Source organism: Acinonyx jubatus, chromosome B4 (genome assembly GCF_027475565.1).
Source record: "Acinonyx jubatus isolate Ajub_Pintada_27869175 chromosome B4, VMU_Ajub_asm_v1.0, whole genome shotgun sequence".
Taxonomy (NCBI): Eukaryota; Metazoa; Chordata; class Mammalia; order Carnivora; family Felidae; genus Acinonyx; species Acinonyx jubatus.
Genome location: NC_069387.1, coordinates 79,051,140 through 79,072,588, shown reverse-complemented (window position 1 = coordinate 79,072,588; position 21,449 = coordinate 79,051,140). Strand labels below are relative to the sequence as shown.

The 21,449-nt window shown below is 40.0% G+C and overlaps 2 protein-coding genes and 1 long non-coding RNA gene across 8 annotated transcripts in view; 1 reads left to right on the top strand and 2 right to left on the bottom strand.

Moving 5' to 3' along the window:
* NCKAP1L (NCK associated protein 1 like) overlaps positions 1-7,846 on the bottom strand; it is a 58,303-nt gene extending 50,457 nt beyond the window's left edge. Inside the window, exons 1-2 of the mRNA XM_053226338.1 lie at positions 7,627-7,846; positions 6,277-6,457 (exon numbers count right to left, since the gene is read on the bottom strand). The gene's annotated coding sequence lies outside the window, so the exon portion shown is untranslated. The remainder of the gene's footprint in view (positions 1-6,276; positions 6,458-7,626) is intronic.
* Positions 7,847-7,905: 59 nt separating this feature from the next.
* GTSF1 (gametocyte specific factor 1) overlaps positions 7,906-21,449 on the top strand; it is a 14,713-nt gene continuing 1,169 nt past the window's right edge. The window contains exons 1-8 of one of the 2 annotated variants that reach the window (XM_015087831.3): positions 7,906-8,021; positions 9,613-9,657; positions 14,875-14,975; positions 16,748-16,874; positions 17,313-17,396; positions 17,845-17,908; positions 19,351-19,445; positions 20,358-20,394. In XM_015087831.3, coding sequence (XP_014943317.2) covers positions 9,642-9,657; positions 14,875-14,975; positions 16,748-16,874; positions 17,313-17,396; positions 17,845-17,908; positions 19,351-19,445; positions 20,358-20,374 — 504 coding nt within the window. In that variant the 5' untranslated portion in view covers positions 7,906-8,021; positions 9,613-9,641 and the 3' untranslated portion in view covers positions 20,375-20,394. Of the gene's footprint in view, positions 8,022-8,942; positions 9,040-9,612; positions 9,658-14,874; positions 14,976-16,747; positions 16,875-17,312; positions 17,397-17,844; positions 17,909-19,350; positions 19,446-20,357; positions 20,395-21,449 lie in introns of those variants that run through there. The other variant, XM_027036358.2, reaches the window with a different exon arrangement.
* The window catches only part of LOC113593092 (uncharacterized), a 19,442-nt gene continuing 16,854 nt past the window's right edge, over positions 18,862-21,449 (bottom strand). For 4 of the 5 annotated variants that reach the window (XR_008300272.1, XR_008300274.1, XR_008300273.1 and 1 more), the window contains 2 exons: positions 21,102-21,212; positions 18,862-19,820 (listed from right to left, as the gene is read on the bottom strand). This is a non-coding gene — a long non-coding RNA (uncharacterized LOC113593092). The remainder of the gene's footprint in view (positions 19,821-21,101; positions 21,213-21,449) is intronic. The other variant, XR_008300275.1, reaches the window with a different exon arrangement.

Sequence of the window (21,449 nt, the reverse complement as noted above, 5' to 3'; positions counted from 1 at the left end):
TTTGGGGAATGAAAACTGGTGCAGCCACTCTGGAAAACAATATGGAGGTTCCTCAAAAAATTAAAAATAGAACTACCCTACAACCCAGCAATTGCACTACTAGGTACTTATCCAAGGGATACAGGGGTGCTATTTCTAAGGGACACATGCACCCCCATGTTTACAGCAGCACTATCAATAATAGCCAAAGTATGGAAGAGCCCAAATGTTCATCGATAGATGAATGGATAAAGAAGATGTGGTATGTATGTGTGTGTGTGTATACACACACACACACACACAATGGAGTATTACTGGGCAATCAAAAAAAATGAAACCTTGCCATTTGCAACTACGTGGATAGAACTATAGGGTATTATGCTAACCGAAATTAGTCAGTCAGAGAAAGACAAATATCATATGATTTCATCATACGAGGGCTTTAAGATACAAAACAGATGAACATAAGGGAAGGGAAGCAAAAAAATATATAAAAACAGGAAAGGGGATAAAACATAGGAGACTCTTAAATATGGAGAACAAACAGGATTACTAGAGGGGTTGTGGGAGAGGGGATGGGCTAAATGGGTAAGGGGCATTAAGGAATCTACTCCTGAGATCATTGTTGCACTATATGCTAACTTAGATGTAAATTAAAAAAATAAAAACTTCAAAAAGAAGTAAAAAAAAAAAAAAAGGATACAGTTTTTAGGAGCATCTGACTCAGTCAGTAGAGCATGTGACTCTTGATCTCAGGGTTGTGAGTTTAAGCCCCATGCAAACAAAAAAGATATCGTTTTTATGAGAAGCTGAGTCTGGAGCACATCTCCAAATCTCCCTTCTTAACTCTATAGAAGTCAGGTTATTCCAATCTTATATACACCTTATTCTTTGCTACTCTGTTCATTTTTAAATGTTACCCCTTGCCCTTCAACCATTGAAATCTCTTTCTAGCTGTTTTGTTTTTTTTTTTTTAAGGCTAATTCTTATGCCTCACCACATTTAAACTTACCAGGTGTCCAACCTCAACCATACCACAAATCTTCACAAGAGAAGTCAGAATCACATGCTGCTTTGTATTTGCTATACCATATATCACTAGCCTGGTGCTATGCATCTAGAAGATATTCACATACTTGGTGCTTAAACTGAATCAAGACCCAATTTATAACAGGCCAAAATTTGTTCCTTTTAAGCTGTTGTTTTTGTTTTTTGTTTTTTGTTTTTTGCAGCTAGCTAATTTTAAAATGACTTCAGGGACACCTGGGTGGCTCAGTCTGTTAAACGTCTGACTTCAGCTCGGGTCATGATCACATGGTTCATGGGTTCCAGCCCCGCATAGGGCTCTGTGCTGACAGCTCAGAGCCTGGAGCCTGCTTTGGATCCTGTGTCTCCCTCACTCTCTGCCCCTCCCTGGCTTGTGCTCTCTCCCTTTCTCTCTCAAAAATGAATAAACATTAAAAAAATTTTTTTAAATAATGACTTTTTTTTTGCTAGTTTACTGATTAGTTCAGGTATAGACTTACAATTAAAAGTAGAAATTATAATCAAATGGATATTTTCTGACCCTATGAGACTTATTCCTACCTAAATACTTTCTAGATCCTTTTCAGATGATCTTTTTCTCCCCTTTAAAGCAGAAAATAGAAGGGAGAATAACTAGATACCTACAGAATCTAGCACATTCTAGTACACTTTGTACAAAGGAGGGCTACTGACTTGCTCCCTTGTATTTACATAATATAAACATGATTTTCATCTAAGGCCTTACACAGATTTTGAATTTTTTAAATTACACTTTGGTATATTAACACCAAACTATATGAAAATTAAAATGTTTCCTAGGTGGAGCACCTGGGTGGCTCAGTTGGTTAAGCATCCAACTTCAGCTCAGGTCATGATCCCATGGTTTGTGAGTTCAAGCCCCATATTGGACTCTGTGCTGACAGCTCAGAGCCTGGAGGCTGCTTCAGATTCTGGGTCTCCCTCTCTCTCTGCCCCTCCCCAGCTCACAGTCTCTATCTCTCTCTCTTTCTCTCAAAAATAAATAAACCTTTGAAAAAAAACTTTAAGAAAATGTTTTCTAGGAAAAATAGCCCAAAAGACAAAGATGTCTTCCTTTATCATATTTTAGGTATATGGTATCGTCCCCTAAAAAGCCATGTAGTCTTAATTGATTGGTGTTACCACATAATTTTTCCTTCAAACCAGGATACTCTTGAGCATGAAGCGGGGAACAACAATTATCCTAGGATAACAACAACACCACCACGTTGGCCACCCTAGTCTTAAGGGATAAAACATCATTAATTAGGCAGCTGCCATTCAAAATATAGATGTCAGATCTACTCAAATCTCACTTTGAGAAGTTTTGAGTTCATTGGAGGAAGGCACAATAGAAACTAAAATATCACTTTTTTTTTTTTTTGGCCTTTGACGTAACATTTGGTCAAAGCTTTGAAAGTAAACAAACTTATGGGAAAATACTTAAAAGGGAAAAAAAAAAAGCAAAGTTTCAAAGTAACTGCCTCAAAGCCTGCCTAGATCCCCAAAGTCTTAACTATTCCCCCATACTCCCATAACAGGTGGTGTATGCCTCCATTTAATGTCCCTTCATTCTGATTTATTATTATTTTACTATAAGGTGCTTTAGGAGAGACATGATCTTGACTATGTAACAGTTCTGTGCCTACAAAAAAAAAAGAAAAATCAAAGTTGCTGAACATGAAGAATCTATATAGACATGGGGTATAAAGAAGACTCAGTGCCCTGGATTAAATATTTATACTGAATATATCAATCTTTCAAAAACCTTGGTAACCAGAATCACTCATTTTCACCAAAAAGTCCTAACAAGGCAATTTAAATTGTATTTATGTAATGCTAACAAGCCTTCCTAGCTATGAAGTTTCTTCCCTACAATCACGTTTAGGATTTCTACTCTTACATTCACAGTATGATGGGGAAACAATTGCTAAGGCCCATTACTCATGTCATAATGTACCAAACTATAGCTCATTGGTTCCCCAGCTTTATCTTATTGTTGGTCCATACTTCTTGACCTTTCTGTTCAGGCTTCCCAAGCAACTGTGGTATAAAACGAGGAAAGGACAAATCTCCAATATTTTAGTCTCTTCTTCCCATGTTTTCTTACAAGGTAGATGATGTCTCACAGTTGTCCTAACAGCTCCTGACAAAATACACTTGTGCTCTAAAATAATCAAGTATCTACTGTGCTTGCCACACTATGTTAAGAACTACAGTGGCGTGGTCCATTATAAAAGAACAATGTTGACAGTAAGAGTATAAGGCAATGGTTCTCCAACTTTCGTGGGTATCAAAATCACACGAAGGCCTTGCTAAAACACAGATGAAAGGACATCTCACCTGAGCTTCTGATTCAGTACGTCTGTAGTAAGTCCTAAGAACTGGCATTTTCTCAAGTTCCTAAGTGATACTGATGCTGCAATTTGGGACCACACTTTGAGAACCACTGATCTAATACACAGTTTAAGTGCTAGGAAGGAAGGAGGGTGGAAGGAGGTTATAAGAAAACATAAGAACTTAATCCCAGGCAAACATTAGGTTTCAGAGAAAAAAATGACCCTTGGGTGACATTTTTATTTTTATCTTATTTTTTGTTTCATTAATAATTTATTTACTTTTTAATTTACATGCAAGTTAGTTAGCATATGGTGCAACAGTGATTTCAGGAGTGGATTCCTTAATGCCCCTTACCCACTTAGCCCATCCCTCCTCCCACAACCCCTCCAGCAACGCTCTGTTTGTTCTCTATATTTAAGAGTCTCTTCTGTTTTGTCCCCTCCCTGTTCTTATATTATTTTTGCTTCCCTTCCCGTATGTTCATCTGTTTTGTATCTTAAAGTCCTCATAAAACATTTGACGTTTTTAAAAATAACAGATCAGAATGACAGTAGAATTTTAGAACTGTTCAGTGCAAGATTAGTCCTTTACGTAATTTTTAGTGGGTAAAATTTCTTTAATATAATTCTGCCATTCTACCACCTTTTCAACAAACTTCTTTTAAGCAGTTCCATTTCCTCACCGATTTGTTCACAAGCCAAGTGATACTCACAATGGTTTGCAAACTTTGACTTACAATTTACATCTTAGCTGCCAGCATCAGAAACAGTGTGAGGAGCTATTTGTTGCTGACTCCTGGAAAAAGAACTAGCTGGAAGTCACGGAAAACAGAGAGAAGAGATTTCTCAAGCCCACTGGTAACTGTTATAGGCAATGTGGATTACATAGGTATATGACATTTATATATTAAGCCACAGAATTAAAGTACAAATTTTTCAAAAATCGATATTTTTTTTTAATGTTTGTTTATTTTTGAGAAAGAGCCCGAGTACAAGCCGGGGAGGGGCAGAGAGAGACGGAGACACAGAATTCGAAGCAGGCTCCGGGTTCTGAACTGTCAGCACAGAGCCCGATGTAGGGCTTGAACCTACAAGCTGTGAGCTCATGACCAGAGCCAAAGTCAGACGCTTAACCAACTGAGCCACCCAGGGACCTCTAAAAATCACTATTTTTATTCACCCTTTATTATCCTGTGTTTCTTGAGCTTAATATTGGTTATTATTCAATCCAAACTCCCACTAGGGACTCTTCTTTAAACATAAATTTATTTTCTTTGGCCCCCTGCTGGCAGCACTTCTCTGCTACTTTCCCTGAAAAATTGTAACCAGGCCCAACTTTTCACCCTCCTCCACAGCAATACTTCCCAATCTATCCTCATCAGTAAGAACATCTATTATGATCCCCTAGCTCTCTCATTTTGAAATATTTTGCAACTGTATTTATTGAATAGTTTTCCTATTTTTTAAATTTATTTTTGAAGGAGAGAGCGAGACAGAGCATGAGCAGGGGAGGAGCAGAGAGAGAGAGGGAGACACAGAGTCCGAAGCAGGCTCCAGGCTCTGAGCTGTCAGCACAGAGCCCGACGTGGGGCTCAAACTCACGAACCGCAAGATCATGACCTGAGCAGAAGTCGGATGCTCAACCCACTGAGCCACCCAGGTGCCCCAATAATTTTCCTATTTTTAATTATGCACTTAACTACTGACCGGCATCTATAATTAGATAAGAGAATCAGGATTTTGTTGACAGCACTCAAGCCAGAAACAAAGAAATTTAATATTTTAGTCTTCCGGTGGGCTAAAGTTTCAGTTTTATTGGGCTATCTCAAACACTGAAACTCCCAAAGAATCTCAAGGACTACTGGAGTTCCTACCATCCTAAAAGCTGAGAAAACTAATTTTCTAACAAAGATTTGTTTTTTTAATCACTAGGGTACAGATCTGTCTTTATAGTCATTAGTCCAGAGTGTTTGTTTTTACCTTATAATTATTAGTTCAAAAATATGATCTATAGGGGCATCTGGGTGGCTCAGTCAGTTAAGCACCAGACTCTTGATTTCGGCTCAGGTCATGATCTCACGGTTCGTGAGTTGGGAGTTCCATGTCCAGCTCCTCACTCACGGTGCAAAGCCTGCTGGGGATTCTCTCCCTCTCTCTCTGCCCTCCTCCCATCCCAAGCATGAGCGCACACACATGCTCTCTCTCTCTCAAAATAAATAAACTTTTAAAAAAATTTAATATACATAATCTATAATTTAAGGACAAATGCTAGCCTATCATCAGAGAGAACCAGCCAGGATCAGATTCGGTTTATGGTATTAATCCTAGCTAACTTCTAGCTCCTAGACTAACCCTGTGTAAATGCCTTGGTTTGTTTTTTTCCCTTTTCAAATATATTCAACCTGGCTGAAAAGCCAGTCTGAAAGACAACTCAGCAGGGATCTTAGATAAAGCAGGAACTTTCTAGGTTGGAGATGAATGAACAAAGCATTTAAGAATAGAAAGAATAGATGTGTGGCGCATTTTTATTTTAAAATCTCCACTGAAAGTGGGGGGGGGGGGGAGTTTGTTTACAAGTTGGTGGGCTTGTTCACTCCTGCTAAATGGAACAGCTTTCTCAGCTGAGGATCCTGTCACCCTGACGCATTACTGAACGCAGTGAAGCCTGACTTTGGATTCTGGTTTGGAACCCACCCACCCCTTCCGTCCTCTCAAGCCCTAGCTCTTCCTCAGAAATTTCAGTCTGCAGGTATCTGAAAAGTACTTATGGGTCACAGTAACAATGTCAACAATTTTACCAGCTTACTGCAATTTGAAGCCTGAAAAATCACATTTCACTTCAAATCACATTGGCCCCACCAATCTGCATGAATGATGTGATAAATTAAGAGGTTTAGAATTTCAGAAAGGTTACCTTACGATACTCGTAACAATCTGAAACCGATTTGCCAAAACAGCAGCTTTCTCTAAAATGCTTTGTGCTAGGCTTGCAGTGAAGCTTTCATTCTTAGCTATTATCTTTCAAGAAGCACTTTAACAGCTTGCTCCTCTTTCACAGGAATTATCCAGGCCACTCAGGTGAAAGAATAGCTTTCCTAAATGCAAAACAGTGCCTAGGTCAGTGGCTCCCAGCCTTGACTGCACATTAGAATCATCTGGGTAGCTTTTTAAAAATAACTATGCCCAGCCCTTTCTGATTAACTGGTCTGGAAGGGGAACTTGGGCTCCCCAGATGATTGGAATGTACAGACAAGATTAAAAATCACTAGCCTACAAGAATGGCTTGGGCAGGGCGCCTAACAACACATTTCTTTTTAGGGTCTTAATATGAGCCAAAGACTGTGATGCACACTCCTAAGTCCAAGAGCTGATAATCTTAAAAAAAAAAAAAAAAACCCAACAACAGGTAACAAATTATGTTTACGGAGTATTCTCAGAAAAATAAAATGTCCCGTCTGTGATCATTTTCACTGAAGCCACATTCAGTTCATGCTATCAGGATAAGTTCTCCTAAGTCACATTTAGGCTCTATTGGTCACTGATATGTTTCAAAAATCCCAATATTTCAGTACTCAGACTGATCTCTCATACTGCCTCCTATACTTTGGACAGTACAAAAATTTTTGTCATATCATATTTTTACTTCTTGGTTTTGAAAAATAGTATCACCAGATCTACCATAACAGATGTCAACATCTTCCTTTTTTCCTGTCTAACCTTCAAAGACCACAAGTCCCTTTTTTCCATAAAGCCTTCCCAGCTCACTTTGGGCCTCAGTGATTTCTTCCTAATGTAAATTTCCAGTCCTGACCATATTTTTGACATCTGTTATACTGCTATTTTGCCTTTCATCCACTCTAGGCCTGTTTTCCTAAGCACTTCAGGGACAAGTACTGCGTGCGTGCGTGGTGTGTGTGTGTGTATCACAGTTTCCACAACAGGGCTAACAAATCTATGTTTGGGTTTCCATTATCGAGTTATAGCTTTCTGGCTCCCTTCACCTCTCCAACTCTTTTCATTGAGCTCTCCCCTCAACTCTAAAACTCCCTTTAACCCAACGAGGTCATCCTCCCTCCCAAGCATTCTTACCTACTATTATTGACTTCTGAATTTTAAGATTCTACAACGCATGCTAAACAAAAACAACTAGATTCCTGTCCTTGGTGTTTTGTTTGTTTAGGCTCTTCTGTAGGCTTGTCTCCTTTACGATTTCCCTCTTCCCGCCCCGCAATATCCAAATTACACTTCTACCTGGATAACTTACACCAATAAGGCTTCCTTCCCACCAGCAGCCGGCCCTAACCAGTCTCATTCCCGCTTCGAGCGCACATTCGCCTTCCTAAGATGGCCGCCACGAACCCCGAGGAAGGCAGGGCGGGTTCCACCCACGCAAGGCCACTACTGTTCCGGAGACCCCCAGGAGGATGGGCTAAAAAAGGAGAATGGCGCGAGGCGGGGGAACCTGAAGAGCAGGAAGGGGCCAAGGCGGGGCCCACGGCGAGGGAAAGGAGGGTCCACGCAGCCCACGCTCCCGCGGAGCAGAGGCCAGCGTCACAGGAAGTGGGGGCCCCACCCTCCAACGTCAGGGGCCGGAAACGAGCGTTGCTGGGGCGCGGAGGTGGGGAGAAAGCCACTGTGGGGAGAGCGTGTCTCCACCAGGTAGGGAAGGCGAGGCCCGTCTGGTTTGGGGCCGCCGAACACCTCCCGTGTAGTGTGCTGGGACACCTTCGCCCTCTAATATCTTACTTTTTCCTCCCGTAGCCTTGGGACTGTTGGTTCCCGGCGCTGCTGTTGTGACTGCGCACCCCGAGGGCCTCTACCTCTTTTGTCTCCATTTTTTTAAGTTAACCACCTTCCCCCCCCACCCCTTCTCGAGTTTAGTCTCCTTGCTTAAATCTACTCTGATTGTTTCGTTTAAAGGAAGAAAAACGATAGTTTTACTGAGACCCCATCTCTGTTAAGAGTTTAACCGGTTGCTTCAGACTACATCCAGCCCCCCAAACTTGACTGCTTCACGTAATTTGTCCATTTCACCGCGGTCTAGTACTAGGGAAAAGGTAAAGAATCGCCTGTTAACAGTTCGTTACGGAAGATACTTCAGTGGACACGGCTGAATGATGAAGCTATGGATTCCAGGGCCCTTAGTCTACTGTAATTAGGCGTTCTGCCCCCAAAGTTTACGGCGGCTTAAAAATCAAGGAACCTAATACTTGGTTCTTCCTTCCAAACCTCTTATTTTTTATTGAGAAAGTGTAAAGTATAAGTAAAACTTGTCAAAAGGCAGATCGGGATTTCTTAATCCAGATATGAAAAATATTTTTTACAACACTTTCACTAACAGTTATCATTAAGAAATGGGCTCCACAGCAAATTTCTAAACTAGAGTTCCAGCTGATCACTTGTATTTCCTATCATAGATTCCAAGGCTGCTTATGTCATAGAATGGGGGGAAGGGGTGTAGAATTGTATGAAGGGCCAAAGCAGAGCTTGCTCTAGAGACAATAGCTGTAAATCTAGCCAATTTTGAGGAGTTTCCTATGAGAATGGCTTTATATAAATTTAGTTCTTCCCCATAATGATGTTTGTTTAATCACAATGCTAAATAGGGGGAGATCTTCAGTAGAAGAGGATCCAAACTACAGAACTATTTCCTATCCTTTAATCGTCTACATTTCTGGTGGAGAGTTGTACTTTTGTTACAGTGTTATCCATAAAATGAACAGTTCTTAAGTCCTAACATTCAAAAGTTTTCCCTCAGTGGTACAGGGAATGAGTTCTAACTGGAGGCACTTAACCAAGTGTATCCATTTTAGCATAGGAGATTGGCAGGGGGGAAGGGAGGTGAAACATCACTGGAATAAGTGTGGCACTTCGCAGTTGTGCTTAGGAAAAGTCACAGAAATAATAAACTAGAATGGCTCTGGGCTTATTGGATCCATTAAGTGTGTACTTAAAGTAGACTGCCTTATCACCTGAATACAGTTTAAATTAGTAGTCATATTTGGTTTTTCTTAACTGTCTGTGAGCCCTAGAATTTATTCCAAGAGCGTGTGTTAGGCAAGCATGTTAAAATACTTCAAAGTAGTAAAGAATGCTTTAAAGGAGGGTAAATATTTGGGGGAACAGGACAGGCTTTCTTATATTGAACTTGGGTAGCTTCAATTTCAGTTCGACTCCCCTTTTTGGGACTTCCTTTGGTACATTTTTATTTCTGGTTACCTGAACCACTGCTTTTTTTTCCCCCCCTCAGCACTTGGATTCAGCTCCTTCATTTCCAACATGGAAGAAACTTACAGTATGTACTTCTTGTTGCTTTTAGAAAATAAGTTAAATTCTTTACATATAGTTTTATGTCTGACAAGAGTTTTAGTGTGTTGGGAAGAATTCACATTTCTCCCTAAACTGCTGAAGATGTCTATGTGGTAGGTAGTAGAGAAATACCCAAAGTTGAAATAAGACACTTGAAATTTATCAAGCTTTGAAAAGGCTGCAGTTGGGACAGCTGTGTTAAACTATATTTTTATTAAATGAAGCATTTTAATTTCTCAGGACTTCAGTTGCTCCTATTAAGGGGCTAGTAACCCCTGTTTTCTTTCTATTTTGAGGAATAATATTGTGTACATAATGATGTTGACGTACGTTGAATTTTTAGGATTTAAAGACATCCTAGGAAGAATTCTTAATTCTCAAGTGACCCAGGCACCTTACATGGCCCAAGAAGTCAAAAGGGAGTGAGCACCTAGAATCATACAAACGTAAAAACAAAAGAAACCTGAAAAATCATTTCATTTAACGTTCAGATTTTACCTACGAGAAAATAGAACCTGGGTTAACTGACTTTCCCAAGGTCGCGTAGTAAGGGACAGAGTCCTATGTTTTTCATGTGTCATGCCATACTTGATACCATAAGGCACTATGGTTTCTAGGTCCTAACCAAGTTTAAAGAACCTCTGCATCAGTGAATGGATGAAACTTGTCAGCAGGGCCTGCTTTGTTTCTTACTTTGCTGTCTCGTTCAGAATGTCTTTAGAGTAAGTTCCAACGAAAGGATATTTTCGTTCCATTTTACCTTCAAGGAAGAGTCCAGTAGAATCTTTATTACCGATCTATAGAAACTACATGGAAATGGTCTTTATTAAATATCTACATCAGAGGTTTTCAGACTTTTGAGCATGCAGCAGAATCACCCAGGGAGCTTGTTAAAACTCAGATTGCTGGACTCAATCCCACAATTTCTCATTCAGAAGGTCTGGGACCCAAGAATTTGCAGTTCTGACATGATTTCAGGTGAGGCTGCTTGTCAGAGGACCACACTTTGAGAATCCCTGATCTAGAAAGCTGATTCTCTTTGGTCTTCTGTAGGGCTCCCTCCCCTACTCCCTTAATTTTTCTTAAAATATTATAATTTAAGCCTGGAATTCCATGTGAGATAGGCAGATAAATATTTATTTGTTCTTGGAAGCTTACTACTCTATTAAATTAGAAAGCAGCAACTCCCCTTTATGTCTCTCGTTCTTTACTTTTTTCAGCCGTATGTTTCTATTTTGCTTAGAAAAATATCACTTGGGAGTGTGTTAGAAATGCACAGTGTCAGGACACCATCCCAGACCTACTGAATCAGAATCTGCATTTTAACACAGTCCCCAAGTGACTTAATGCCTAGGGATTATGTTAAAGTTTGAGAAGGTCTGCTTTAGAATATACTTGACCTTCTCAACCTTAAATTTTAACCTTAATCTGATAGATTGTGGGGCCCCCGGGTGGCTCAGTTGGTTAAATGTCTGACTCTTAGTTTGTCTCAGGTCATGACCTCATTGTTCCTGGGATCAAGCCCTTTGCTGATGCTGAGGGTACAGAGCCTGCCTGAGATTCTCTCTCTCCCCCTCTCTCTCTGCCCCTTCCCCACTTACATGCGAGCACGTGCGCTCACGCGTGCACACACATGCTCTTTCTCTCTCAAAAATAAATAAACTTAAAAAAATTAATTTGATAGATTCCAGAAGATTTCCAGTTTCTTCTTGGGAGATGTACCTCTTAGCTATTGATACTTTTGTTGGGTCTAGTCCTGATTTCTATGAAGTTTCCTCCATTTTTTCTCACCGTGGGTTCCAGGCCCTACCCAAGGGTAAGGAACATCTGAGTTTGTGCTTTTAGAGGCAGCTTATCTACAGGGCCTACTCTGTTTTCCAAATTAAGTTATATTCCCAAAAAGCCAGACAGAGTTTTTGCTGAGCAGTTTGATAGTATTTATTACAGGTATTTATGACTTTAAATACACCTGTATCTCAATGCCGCACTCTTAGGTATCTGTCCAAGAGAAATGCTCATATGGTACACAAAGAAGTGTATACCAGATTGTTAGTCACAACATTATATATAATAACAAAAAACTGGAAACAACCTAAATGTCCATCCGTATAAAAACTGATTAAAAATCTATGGCACATCCATATGCAACACTAAAATATTCCTGTTACGGTTTGGTTGTTTGTTTTTTGTTTGTTTGCTTGTTTGAATATTCCTTGTATGCACTGACATAGAAGGAGCTCCAGGATATATTAAGTTTAAAAAAAAGGGGGCAGGGGGTTAGGGCATCTGACTGGCTCAGTTGGAAGAGCATGCAACTCTTGATCTCAGGGTTGTGAGTTCAAGCCCCACATTGGGGGTAGAGATTATTTAAAAATGTAAATAAAAACTTAAAAAAAAAAAAGCAAATAGCAAAATAGGTGCAGGAAATCCTGTCACATACTACTATATGGATGAACCTTGAGGACATTATGCCAAATGAAATAAGCCTGTCAAAAAAAGACTACCCTAGGGGCGACTATATGGCTCAGTCTGTTAAATGTCTGACTTCAGCTCAGGTCATGATCTCCCTGTTCATGGGTTTGGGCCCCGCATAGGGCTCTGTGCTGACAGCTCAGAGCCTGGAGCCTGCTTCAGATTCTGTGTCTTCCCCTCTCTCTGCCCCTCCCCTGCTCACGCTCTGTCCCTCAAAAATAAATTAGAACGTTAAAAAAATTTTTTTTAATAAAATAAAAAATTTTAAACAAGGCTACCCTATGCTTTTACTTATATAAAGTATCTAGAATAGTCAAACTCATATAAACAAGAAGCAGGATTACTGGTTGCTAGGGATTGGGGAGAGGAGAGAATGGGGAATTGTTGCTTGATGGGGATAGCATTTTGGTTCTGAATTGCTTGATGGGTATAGCGTTTCAGTTCTGCTAGGCAAAAAATTCTGGAAACTGGTTGCACAACAATGTGAATATAGCTAACACTACCGGACACTAGACTTACAAATGGTTAAGATGGCAAATTTTATGCTGTGTATCTGTTTATCACCATGAAAATTTTTTTACTTAGAAGTAAAATAAAATTTTTCAAATCTAGAAACCAGTTGAGAGCTGACCTAAGTTACCAGAGGCCAGGAAGTAAAGCGTTAATGGTAGGAAGCCATCATCATCAGCTCTGATGCATGGCACTGTACGGGCAGTATAATGTGTACGAGTCATAAGGTGTATCCAGTCAGTCAGCTGCTGACATGGCCCGACATGTGCTCATGATGGAATGGATTAAATGAAGAGAAACTAATAAGAATTCTATCTGTAAACTCTCCCTGGGTGTCTTGAAGCTTCAGAAATATGAAAAGATTGCTGGTCAGGATGAGCCCGGTTGGCGTAACAAGCCTGCCCATCCTCTAATACTTTTCCTGCCTATTCTTTCCGTCCTTCAAGTCACCTTTCTGGCTCATTTGCATCACGATCATGGCTAGCAGTCTATTCCATGTTTACCACTCTTCCAGTGAAACTGCCTGTTTCAATTCCCCACTGACCTCTGATTTTCAGAGCAGTCTCCTGGTTTATAAGCTGCTTATCAAATGTGAATTGTTTACATGATTTCACTTTTATCATTGCCTTCAGTGATGGCAACAGCATTTTATTAGGTTGCCTCTTGTCCTCATAATATACTCAGAATGTGCTTAGCCATTTAATTTTCCTTTTTTAACCAAGCTTGTTAGAATTTGGGGCTCAGCTTGGGCATCATGTGAAGTCTACAGGTAGCATTATCCATTTAGAGAAACTTCTTTCGTAACTATAGAGGTAATTCCTGTAAGTATACTCTTCTTTTAAAAAAAAAAAGTTTATTTATTTTTGAGAGAGAGAGAGCGTGAGAGAGAGGGTGTGTGTGTGTGTGTGTGCGTGCGTGCGCGCGCATGCGAGCGGGCAAAGGGTAAAGAGAGAGGGAGACACAGAATCCGAAGCAGGCCTCAGGCTCTCAGCTGTCAGCACAGAGCCCAACGTGGGGCTCGAATCACGAACCGCAAGATCATGACCTGAGCTGAAGTCAGATGGTTAACTGACTGTGCCACCCAGGCACCCCAAAAGTATAGTCTTCTAAGGGTAGTTTTAAATAGCATGATCTAGGTTAGGGGGTTTCTTTCACATATGTCTGCAATTGTCTTAAACTTAGGAGGTTCTGTTTTTGTAGCTTTTTTTTTTCTTATCTAACTTGATAATCACTAGATTAGAGAATTCTGGTTTTTCCTCACCTGTGTTCCAAACTATGAAAAGTAAAACCACCAGGGCGCCTGGGTGGCTCAGTTGTTTGAATGTCCAACCCTTGGTTTTGGCTCAGGTCATGATCTCACACTGCGTTGGGTCCTCACTGACAACCCAAAGCCTGCTTGGGGTTCTCTCTCCCTCTCTCTCTTCTCCCGCACATGTGCGCACACATACAGGCATATTCTCTCTCTCTCTCAAGATAAATAAAAAAAATAAATAAAAAGGTAAAACCACCTGTCTGATAAAGGTATTGTTTTCATTTGAGAGGTGTCTGCAGCAACCAAGATCAGGAACTACTTAATAGTAGTCAAAACAAACGAAAAAGAAATCTAGATCTAGAGCAGTGCTTATGAACTATTTTCACGACCTGGCATACTAGTAAATAGGCAGGAATGCTGGCAAAGGGTATTAACTACCCTCAATTTGCCCTAGAACTGACTGATGGGGGATAGAGGGCACACGTGCAGAGGAATCCCCCATCAATATATTGGCACACCATCCATTCTGACCTTTAGCATACTGGTTGGGAGGCTTTGGTTTGGCTAGCTAGAGGTAAGAATGACCCTGAATTAGCACATCTAGAAGGGAGAAGAGGCTGTCATTTCATTTAACATTGTTGTTTTCATTGTTACTCTTCGTATAAAACAAATTTATGTACAACCAAATATGAACTAATAAGATCCTATCTTATCAATATCCTATCAAGCTATCCCATGAAGCTTGTTTTGCTAGACTTCCCAAGATTTGGTGGTAATACAGTTTTATCTTCTCAGAGTTACATTTTCGTGTTTAAATGTTTAGTCACCCTTTTTTTAAAATGCCAAGTTGTCATTAGACTGTCTTGTTCTATTGTTAAAGATTCTGTTGAAAAATCCAGTGTGTCTGGAATACTGGAGTTGTACAAAGGCTGGTTGGGTTTATGTTTATCCTACCTTTCTCTCTTTTAGTCGATTCCCTGGACCCTGAAAAGCTATTACAATGCCCCTATGATAAAAACCACCAGATCAGGGCCTGCAGGTTTCCTTATCATCTTATCAAGTGCAGAAAGGTAAGATATTGTTTGCATTATTTGCCTTGTAATGACCTCCTGAGTTCTTTTAAGAGACCAGATTTTGTAAATAACCATATAATTTTAACAAAAGTGTTTTAACTTAATGCCAGAATTGTTTTAGGACTCTAACTACCAACATTTATAGAAAGGAATTTATTTCTTGAGTACATAAATTTTTTCTCGTTTTCATTTTTTTCCCCCTTAACTAGTGACAAAACACCCTTTATATGCTCTTTTCACTCTTTGTAAAACAGAGGAAACACTAATTTTTGCTAGCAACGAGAAATCCCTCTTCGCTTGTAAATTTGATGTGTTCATTGTCCTGATAAGGATTGAGTGCCATAATACACTTATTTTTTATTTTTTTGTTTGTGTGTTTAGCAATGTTAGAGAAGTTGAACAGCTAGAGGTTAGCCTAAGAAAAGATTCCTAAAAATAATCATTTCTCCAAGTTTAAACAGTAAGCGTCTTTGGAGTTGGCGGGGGGCGGGGGGGGAGTCATCTGAGTTTTTTCTCTGGTCTTAGCTGATGTAAACTACTTTAATGCTGGTATACTAATTGAGGCACTTAGAAAGGATTTTTAGAATACAGATGTCAGATACAGAGGGCAAAGGTCTGCAAGGATTTTTGCTTGGACAACATTTTTGGTATTTAATCCAAACTGCATACAATTCATGTATGCATTAACATCCTTTAAAGGGTGTTTCTCTTGTAATCTTGGAGACATGGTTGTAATGCCATTGGTGATCATTTCACCACCCCTTTTGAATCTCTAGAGCAAGGATCCCTTAAAGTTGAACCTGGATAATCTGGACCAGCAGATACCACAATGACTTCCTTCCCTAGGCTCTCAAACATGCCCCAAGGGTAAAGGTTGGGAAAGGAAGCCAAGCGATAAAAAGACACTGTCTTTAACTCTCTTCTTGTGATGCTCTTAATCTTTCACCACAAAAATCTTTGCATTGGAATGCTCGCAAATTCCTCACAATTTTCATCATCCTCTGTTTTTCTCTAGTGTCCTCCCCCTTCACATTATTTTTACATTTTTGTGTATCATTTGTGATACGTGTTTTGCTTCTAATAATAAATGAATTTCTTAACTGCTGATATACTTGCTTACAGGATTTGGGTGATGTTGAATACTTTGTTGTTTTGTTTTTTAAAATAAGAAACTTGGTCAGCAGAACAGACCCTCATTTGGGCTTTTCCTCAGTACAATAACCAAAATAAAGGTCAAATTGTTCACAGCCTCATTTCAGGGATCGTTACTTTAAATAAGCGTTCCTGTGTTAATCTGAAAAGCCATTGCTTTGCTGCTTCTGCGGCTCCCTTCCAACAGCTATTTTCCAGCACTATTGCATTGCAATAATAGGGGCGCTACTGCAATGCAGACCAAGAGCGTGTTTCCGTGTTACCGTTTCCTGAATATCACCCTTCAAAGACATCCAGAGAGCTCCACCGTTATAGGCTGTGCTGCCAGAGTCTTGTGACCCTGAGAAAGATGGCTCAGATACCCAATCCGAAATTCACCATGTCCTTCCGTATAAGCCACTTTTGACCCAGTATCTGTGTTGTCAGTCTCTGTGATCCTAACAAAGAAGCTTATGTTTTGATGATCTTGAGGTCACCTGTACAGTCTGTGTGAGTGATAAATGATTCCCTCTCACTTTTCTACCATGAGTTTGCCTCCCATAGTTAAGCCACAAGTTTATTGAGAGATATTAGTGGAGTCGTTTATAGAATAAACCACCTTAATTTGTGTTCTGCAGAATCATCCTGATGTCGCAAACAAATTGGCTACTTGTCCCTTCAATGCTCGCCACCAGGTTCCTCGGGCCGAAATCAGCCACCATATCTCAAGCTGTGACGATAAAAGTTGTATTGAGCAGGATGTTGGTAAGACTAGCTAAAATGTTCCAGTGGTAGAAGTTAGCCCTAGCTATGTATTGTGCTATGTTGTCACCTTGATTTTTGACTTTCATCATTTGAGAAGAATAATACCTTTCTGCCTTTGAGTTTTTTATCTCATCAGTAACAGGTTGTCAGGTTGTGTTTGTCAGACTGCTTTCCCTTCTGAACAGCCTGATCCATTTTACCAATAATTCATCTAAAAATAAGAATCATTTTATTGCCGTAAATATGATAAATGTCTTTGTTCCTGCTTCTCTTTCTTCTGTCAGCAAAGGGATAAGACCTCTCTGTTTAGCTTTTGTAGCATCCATTTTTCAGAAACAAAGACCTGTTAGGCTACCCTGCAACCTTTTAGGCCATTGACCCCTTTTAACATAATTGGCGATGTCCCCTTCTTACAGCAGAGTCTTTATTATCTTGCAGTCAACCAAACCAGGAACCTTGGACAAGAGACTCTGGCCGAGAGCACCTGGCAGTGCCCTCCTTGTGATGAAGACTGGGATAAAGGTGAAGTGTTCCTATGTCTTTTTCTTCACAGTGTCTAAATTCTCAAGTCATTTGCTTTAGACAGAAGGAAGATTTTCCTTTTTTATGAGCACACCATGTTGTGCAGAATGCCTTATTATTTTTATTGGGCCCCAGAACGAGCACATTTGTATCACTGTGCAGACACGTGGAACGGCCTATCCCTCTTGATTGGAAGAAGCACTTCTTTACATCTGTTTTTTTCCATAAATTGTGTTGTACCATCTGTGTTTGGTTGTTACTGGGCACGTTTATTATTATTTATGTTGCTGTGTTTATATCCTTCAATTAAATTCCTGCTACTGTGTCAGGCAGGGTACTTGATCAATTTTTACTTGCTTCTCTAAACTTAGGTGTATTATTTCCCACCTTACAGATTCAACTAGCATAAACTACAGCACCACAAACTGTGTTTTGCTTTCTTTGGCAGATCTGTGGGAACAGACCAGCACCCCATTTGTCTGGGGCACAGCCAACTACTGTGGCAACAACAGGTAAATGAAATGGTCTTGTTCCCAGCACTGCCTCCCAAAATCCAAGTGCTCTGTTACCAAAGGAAGCCACCAAAGCCTGATTTGATCTCGTTCCTTAATGATGTTACTTGGTGGTAATGTAGTCTAGATGTGGTTTTGACGAGTTATTTTCCTTTTTTATTCCTCAGTTCATAAAAAAGTCACATGCTTTGTGGTAATCACTATGGGAACACAAAAATACTAGCTTATAGCCTAGCAAGGGAGACAGTGGTACGAGACATTCTTGTGTCTGTTTGGTTTTTTTGCTAGGTTCACGGTATTTAAACACTTTGAAAAAAATTCTCCAGCTACACCACATGGATCAGTTTTACTCTGGGTAGCTAGTGTCTAAGGAAAAATAATCTTAAAAGTTTGTGACTTGAAACTGGATAAGCCAGAGTACCTTTGGGTAGGGAAGAAAATGCATCTCTTCTTTCCACTGATTTGTATCTAAATCTATAAGATTTCTCATTACTGGGGAGCCTGGGTGGTTCAGTCTGTTGAGCATCCCAACTCTACATTTCAGCTCAGGTCGTGGTCGTGATTTCATGGTTCATGAGATCAGGGAGTGGAGCCTGCTTGGGGTTCTGTCTCCCCTGCTCATTTCTGCATATTCACTGATTCGTTCTCATATTCTCTCCCTCCCTCCCTCCCTCCCTCCCTCTCTCTCCCTCCCTCCCTCCCTCCCTCCCTCTCTCTCCCTCCCTCTCTCCCTCTCCCTCCCTCCCTCCCTCTCCCTCCCTCCCTCCCTCCCTCTCCCTCCCTCCCTCTTTCCCCCCTCCCTCCCTCTCTCCCCCCCAAATAAACTTTAAAAAAAAAGATTTCTCATTACTGCTTCATCTTCAAACAAGACCAAATTGCAAATATTCAGAAATGAAAATATTTATGGATTAGAAAATGAAGGAATGAGATGCTAGACTTCATTTTTCCCCAAATAGAATGCTTATCAATTTTTATTTCTTAGCTCCTAAGTTAATAATTGCACGTGTACCTTATTGTGTGTGTGCCCTAAAATAGAAGAACTTGAAGATGAATTTTAATAGTACAGTTTTAATTTTCCCTCCGTCCTATGAGATGTGTTGCCTTTGGTTTGGTTGTCTTGGCATTTTATCTCTCATATTTGTTGAGTGAGTTGATGAGCCTGTCACACAACCGAACAGTAGATGGCATTGCTGTTTATCTCAATTTCTGGAAAATGAAAATGGTCAGACCCATCTTAATGCTTTTACAGAACAGTGAGCTTTTCAGAGAAGTAGTAATCATTCTAATTGCAAGAATGTTTTGATGGAAATGTGTTTACATTTCAGAATGTAGTTTGCTGTTTTCCCCCAAATTACAAAAAACACATTTTTGATGGTCTTGTGTGTGCCTGCCTGGAGAATACAGATAGGCGGGCATAGGCAAATTTGTCTTTCTTTTTGCAGCCCTGCAAGCAACATAGTTATGGAACATAAGAGTAACCTGGCTTCAGGCATGCGTGTTCCCAAGTCTCTGCCGTATGTTCTGCCGTGGAAAAACAGTAAGTGAAATAAAGGCAAAATGCTTTTATTCTTTTCATTGTGCTAAATACAGTTGGTCTTGACGAGCCAAAAAACGTGTTCAGTGTGAACACATTACACTCGCATGACCCTGAGAGTGAGTGCCTCCTTGAATTTTGCATTCTGAGCACTTCGCTTTCTTCACCCTAGCCCTGGCCCTGGTTAATAACAGGAAAGTACAGGATCGCAGAAACCAAAAGAATGTGCTCAAGTTGGGGTGACCACTGACATCAAATACCATGGGCAAATTTGGGGACCAATAAAAAAGCTATTAATTTTGCCTAGGAGGAAGTCATCCCTGACATTCAAGGCATAATATCAATAGGAAACTGGGATTCGAAATGGATTGCAGAGACCTAAAAGGAAATGAAAGAGAGAAAATGAAAGTAATAAGTCAGAAGAACTGGCATTAAGAATAGTATTCCGATGTCTTCCCTAGGCATCAGAGGCCGTTCTGGGTAAATAGGTACTGAATTCATATCATATCACCCCGATAAATTCCCACACCCAAGATACTGTCATTTTTATTTAATACGTACTTTCCTAATGTTGCTCCCAAATGCACATTCCCTTGATTTCAGTCTCTGCTGCTGTTTGAGCTAATTTTGTAGGTGGCTAAAAGATTCCCTTTAAAACATTTCCCTTTGGATACTTCCGTTTCCAAAAAAAATGAGATCACCAAATCATATGCCTGAAGGCTTGATAGGTAATGAATGAACTATTCTTTTCCCATGCGTTTGAGTAGAACCCAATCACTAATTTTGAATTCTTCTACTTTTATACTGTAATTCAGTCTACCCCAGGAATAAGTCATTTGTGTTTAGTAAGAATAGGGAATGGAGTGAGTTTCAATTGTCATGGTGTATTTATTTTGAAATATTTCTACTCCATAGATGGAAATGCACAGTAACTGAATATCTATCTCATCAAGTAAGTGTTTCAGTTTTATTTCACTATCTCTTCAGATGGTAGCAAGATTTAACTGGACATAAAGCAATTTGGGTCCAATTTTCTTTCAGATTATGGTACCAAATTAAAGCTTTGTGTGTGCCTCTGTTTTTTAAGTATATAGCTTCTATTATGGCTTTACACGCTAATGAATAGGCGTTTGCTGGTTAAATTAGAATTCTGTTAACATGCCAAGTTGCTTTCCCTAATGTTAATACACATTGCCTTTTTCCTTTTTCTTTTCTTCTTTTTTTTTTTTTATCAAAGTTGCATTCTAGATCTATCATGCCTTTTTAATGGGCTTGAGATTAATCAGACAGCTGTGCTTCACTGCTCTGCAATTTTTCCCTGTGCTGTACAGTTTAACACTCATCAAAAAATTCACTCCTTTTAATGAGCACTTAAAAGTTTGGGGTCTCTAAGAGTCTTGCACTGTCGATCTTATCTGAATACCTGATTTAGTAGAATCTCACAAAATCTATATGAAGGGAGCAAAATCTTTTTACAGAGAAAGCCTTTCCTTGAGGTAACCCTGTACACCTATGGCAGAGCCAAATTTGATGCTTCAAATGCTATTTTGGTTGAGGTTGCCTGGCCGTCTTGCTCCTGGCAAAAGGAATATTATTAGTCTAGGGAGGAGATGATATCCCCACTGTCATGCAGATAGTAGGCTCTCTGTGAATATTTACTTAATGAGTAATTGGCCTGATGCCTTCCAGTTCATTCGCTCCCTCGGGACAGTGAAGCAGGTGGATCTCCTGTGAGTTAGGGTTCATGTTGTACCAAAACTGATGTTTCTTCTAGTGAGAAGCAGAAAAGAGATTCTAAAAGCAAACACCCTTTAGCCACGGACAATAATATTTACAAGTTGCTTCTAGGTACTATCCATTTTTCTTGGTAGGTTCTGATGTCACATGGTTAAATACATCTGGAAACCAGAAAATTAGATTTGGCCCCAGAAGAGAAAGTGCTACAGCAGCACTGGGGTGTGTCAGGAAAGCACACACTGACCTGGATGAATGGCGAACTTTGAAGCC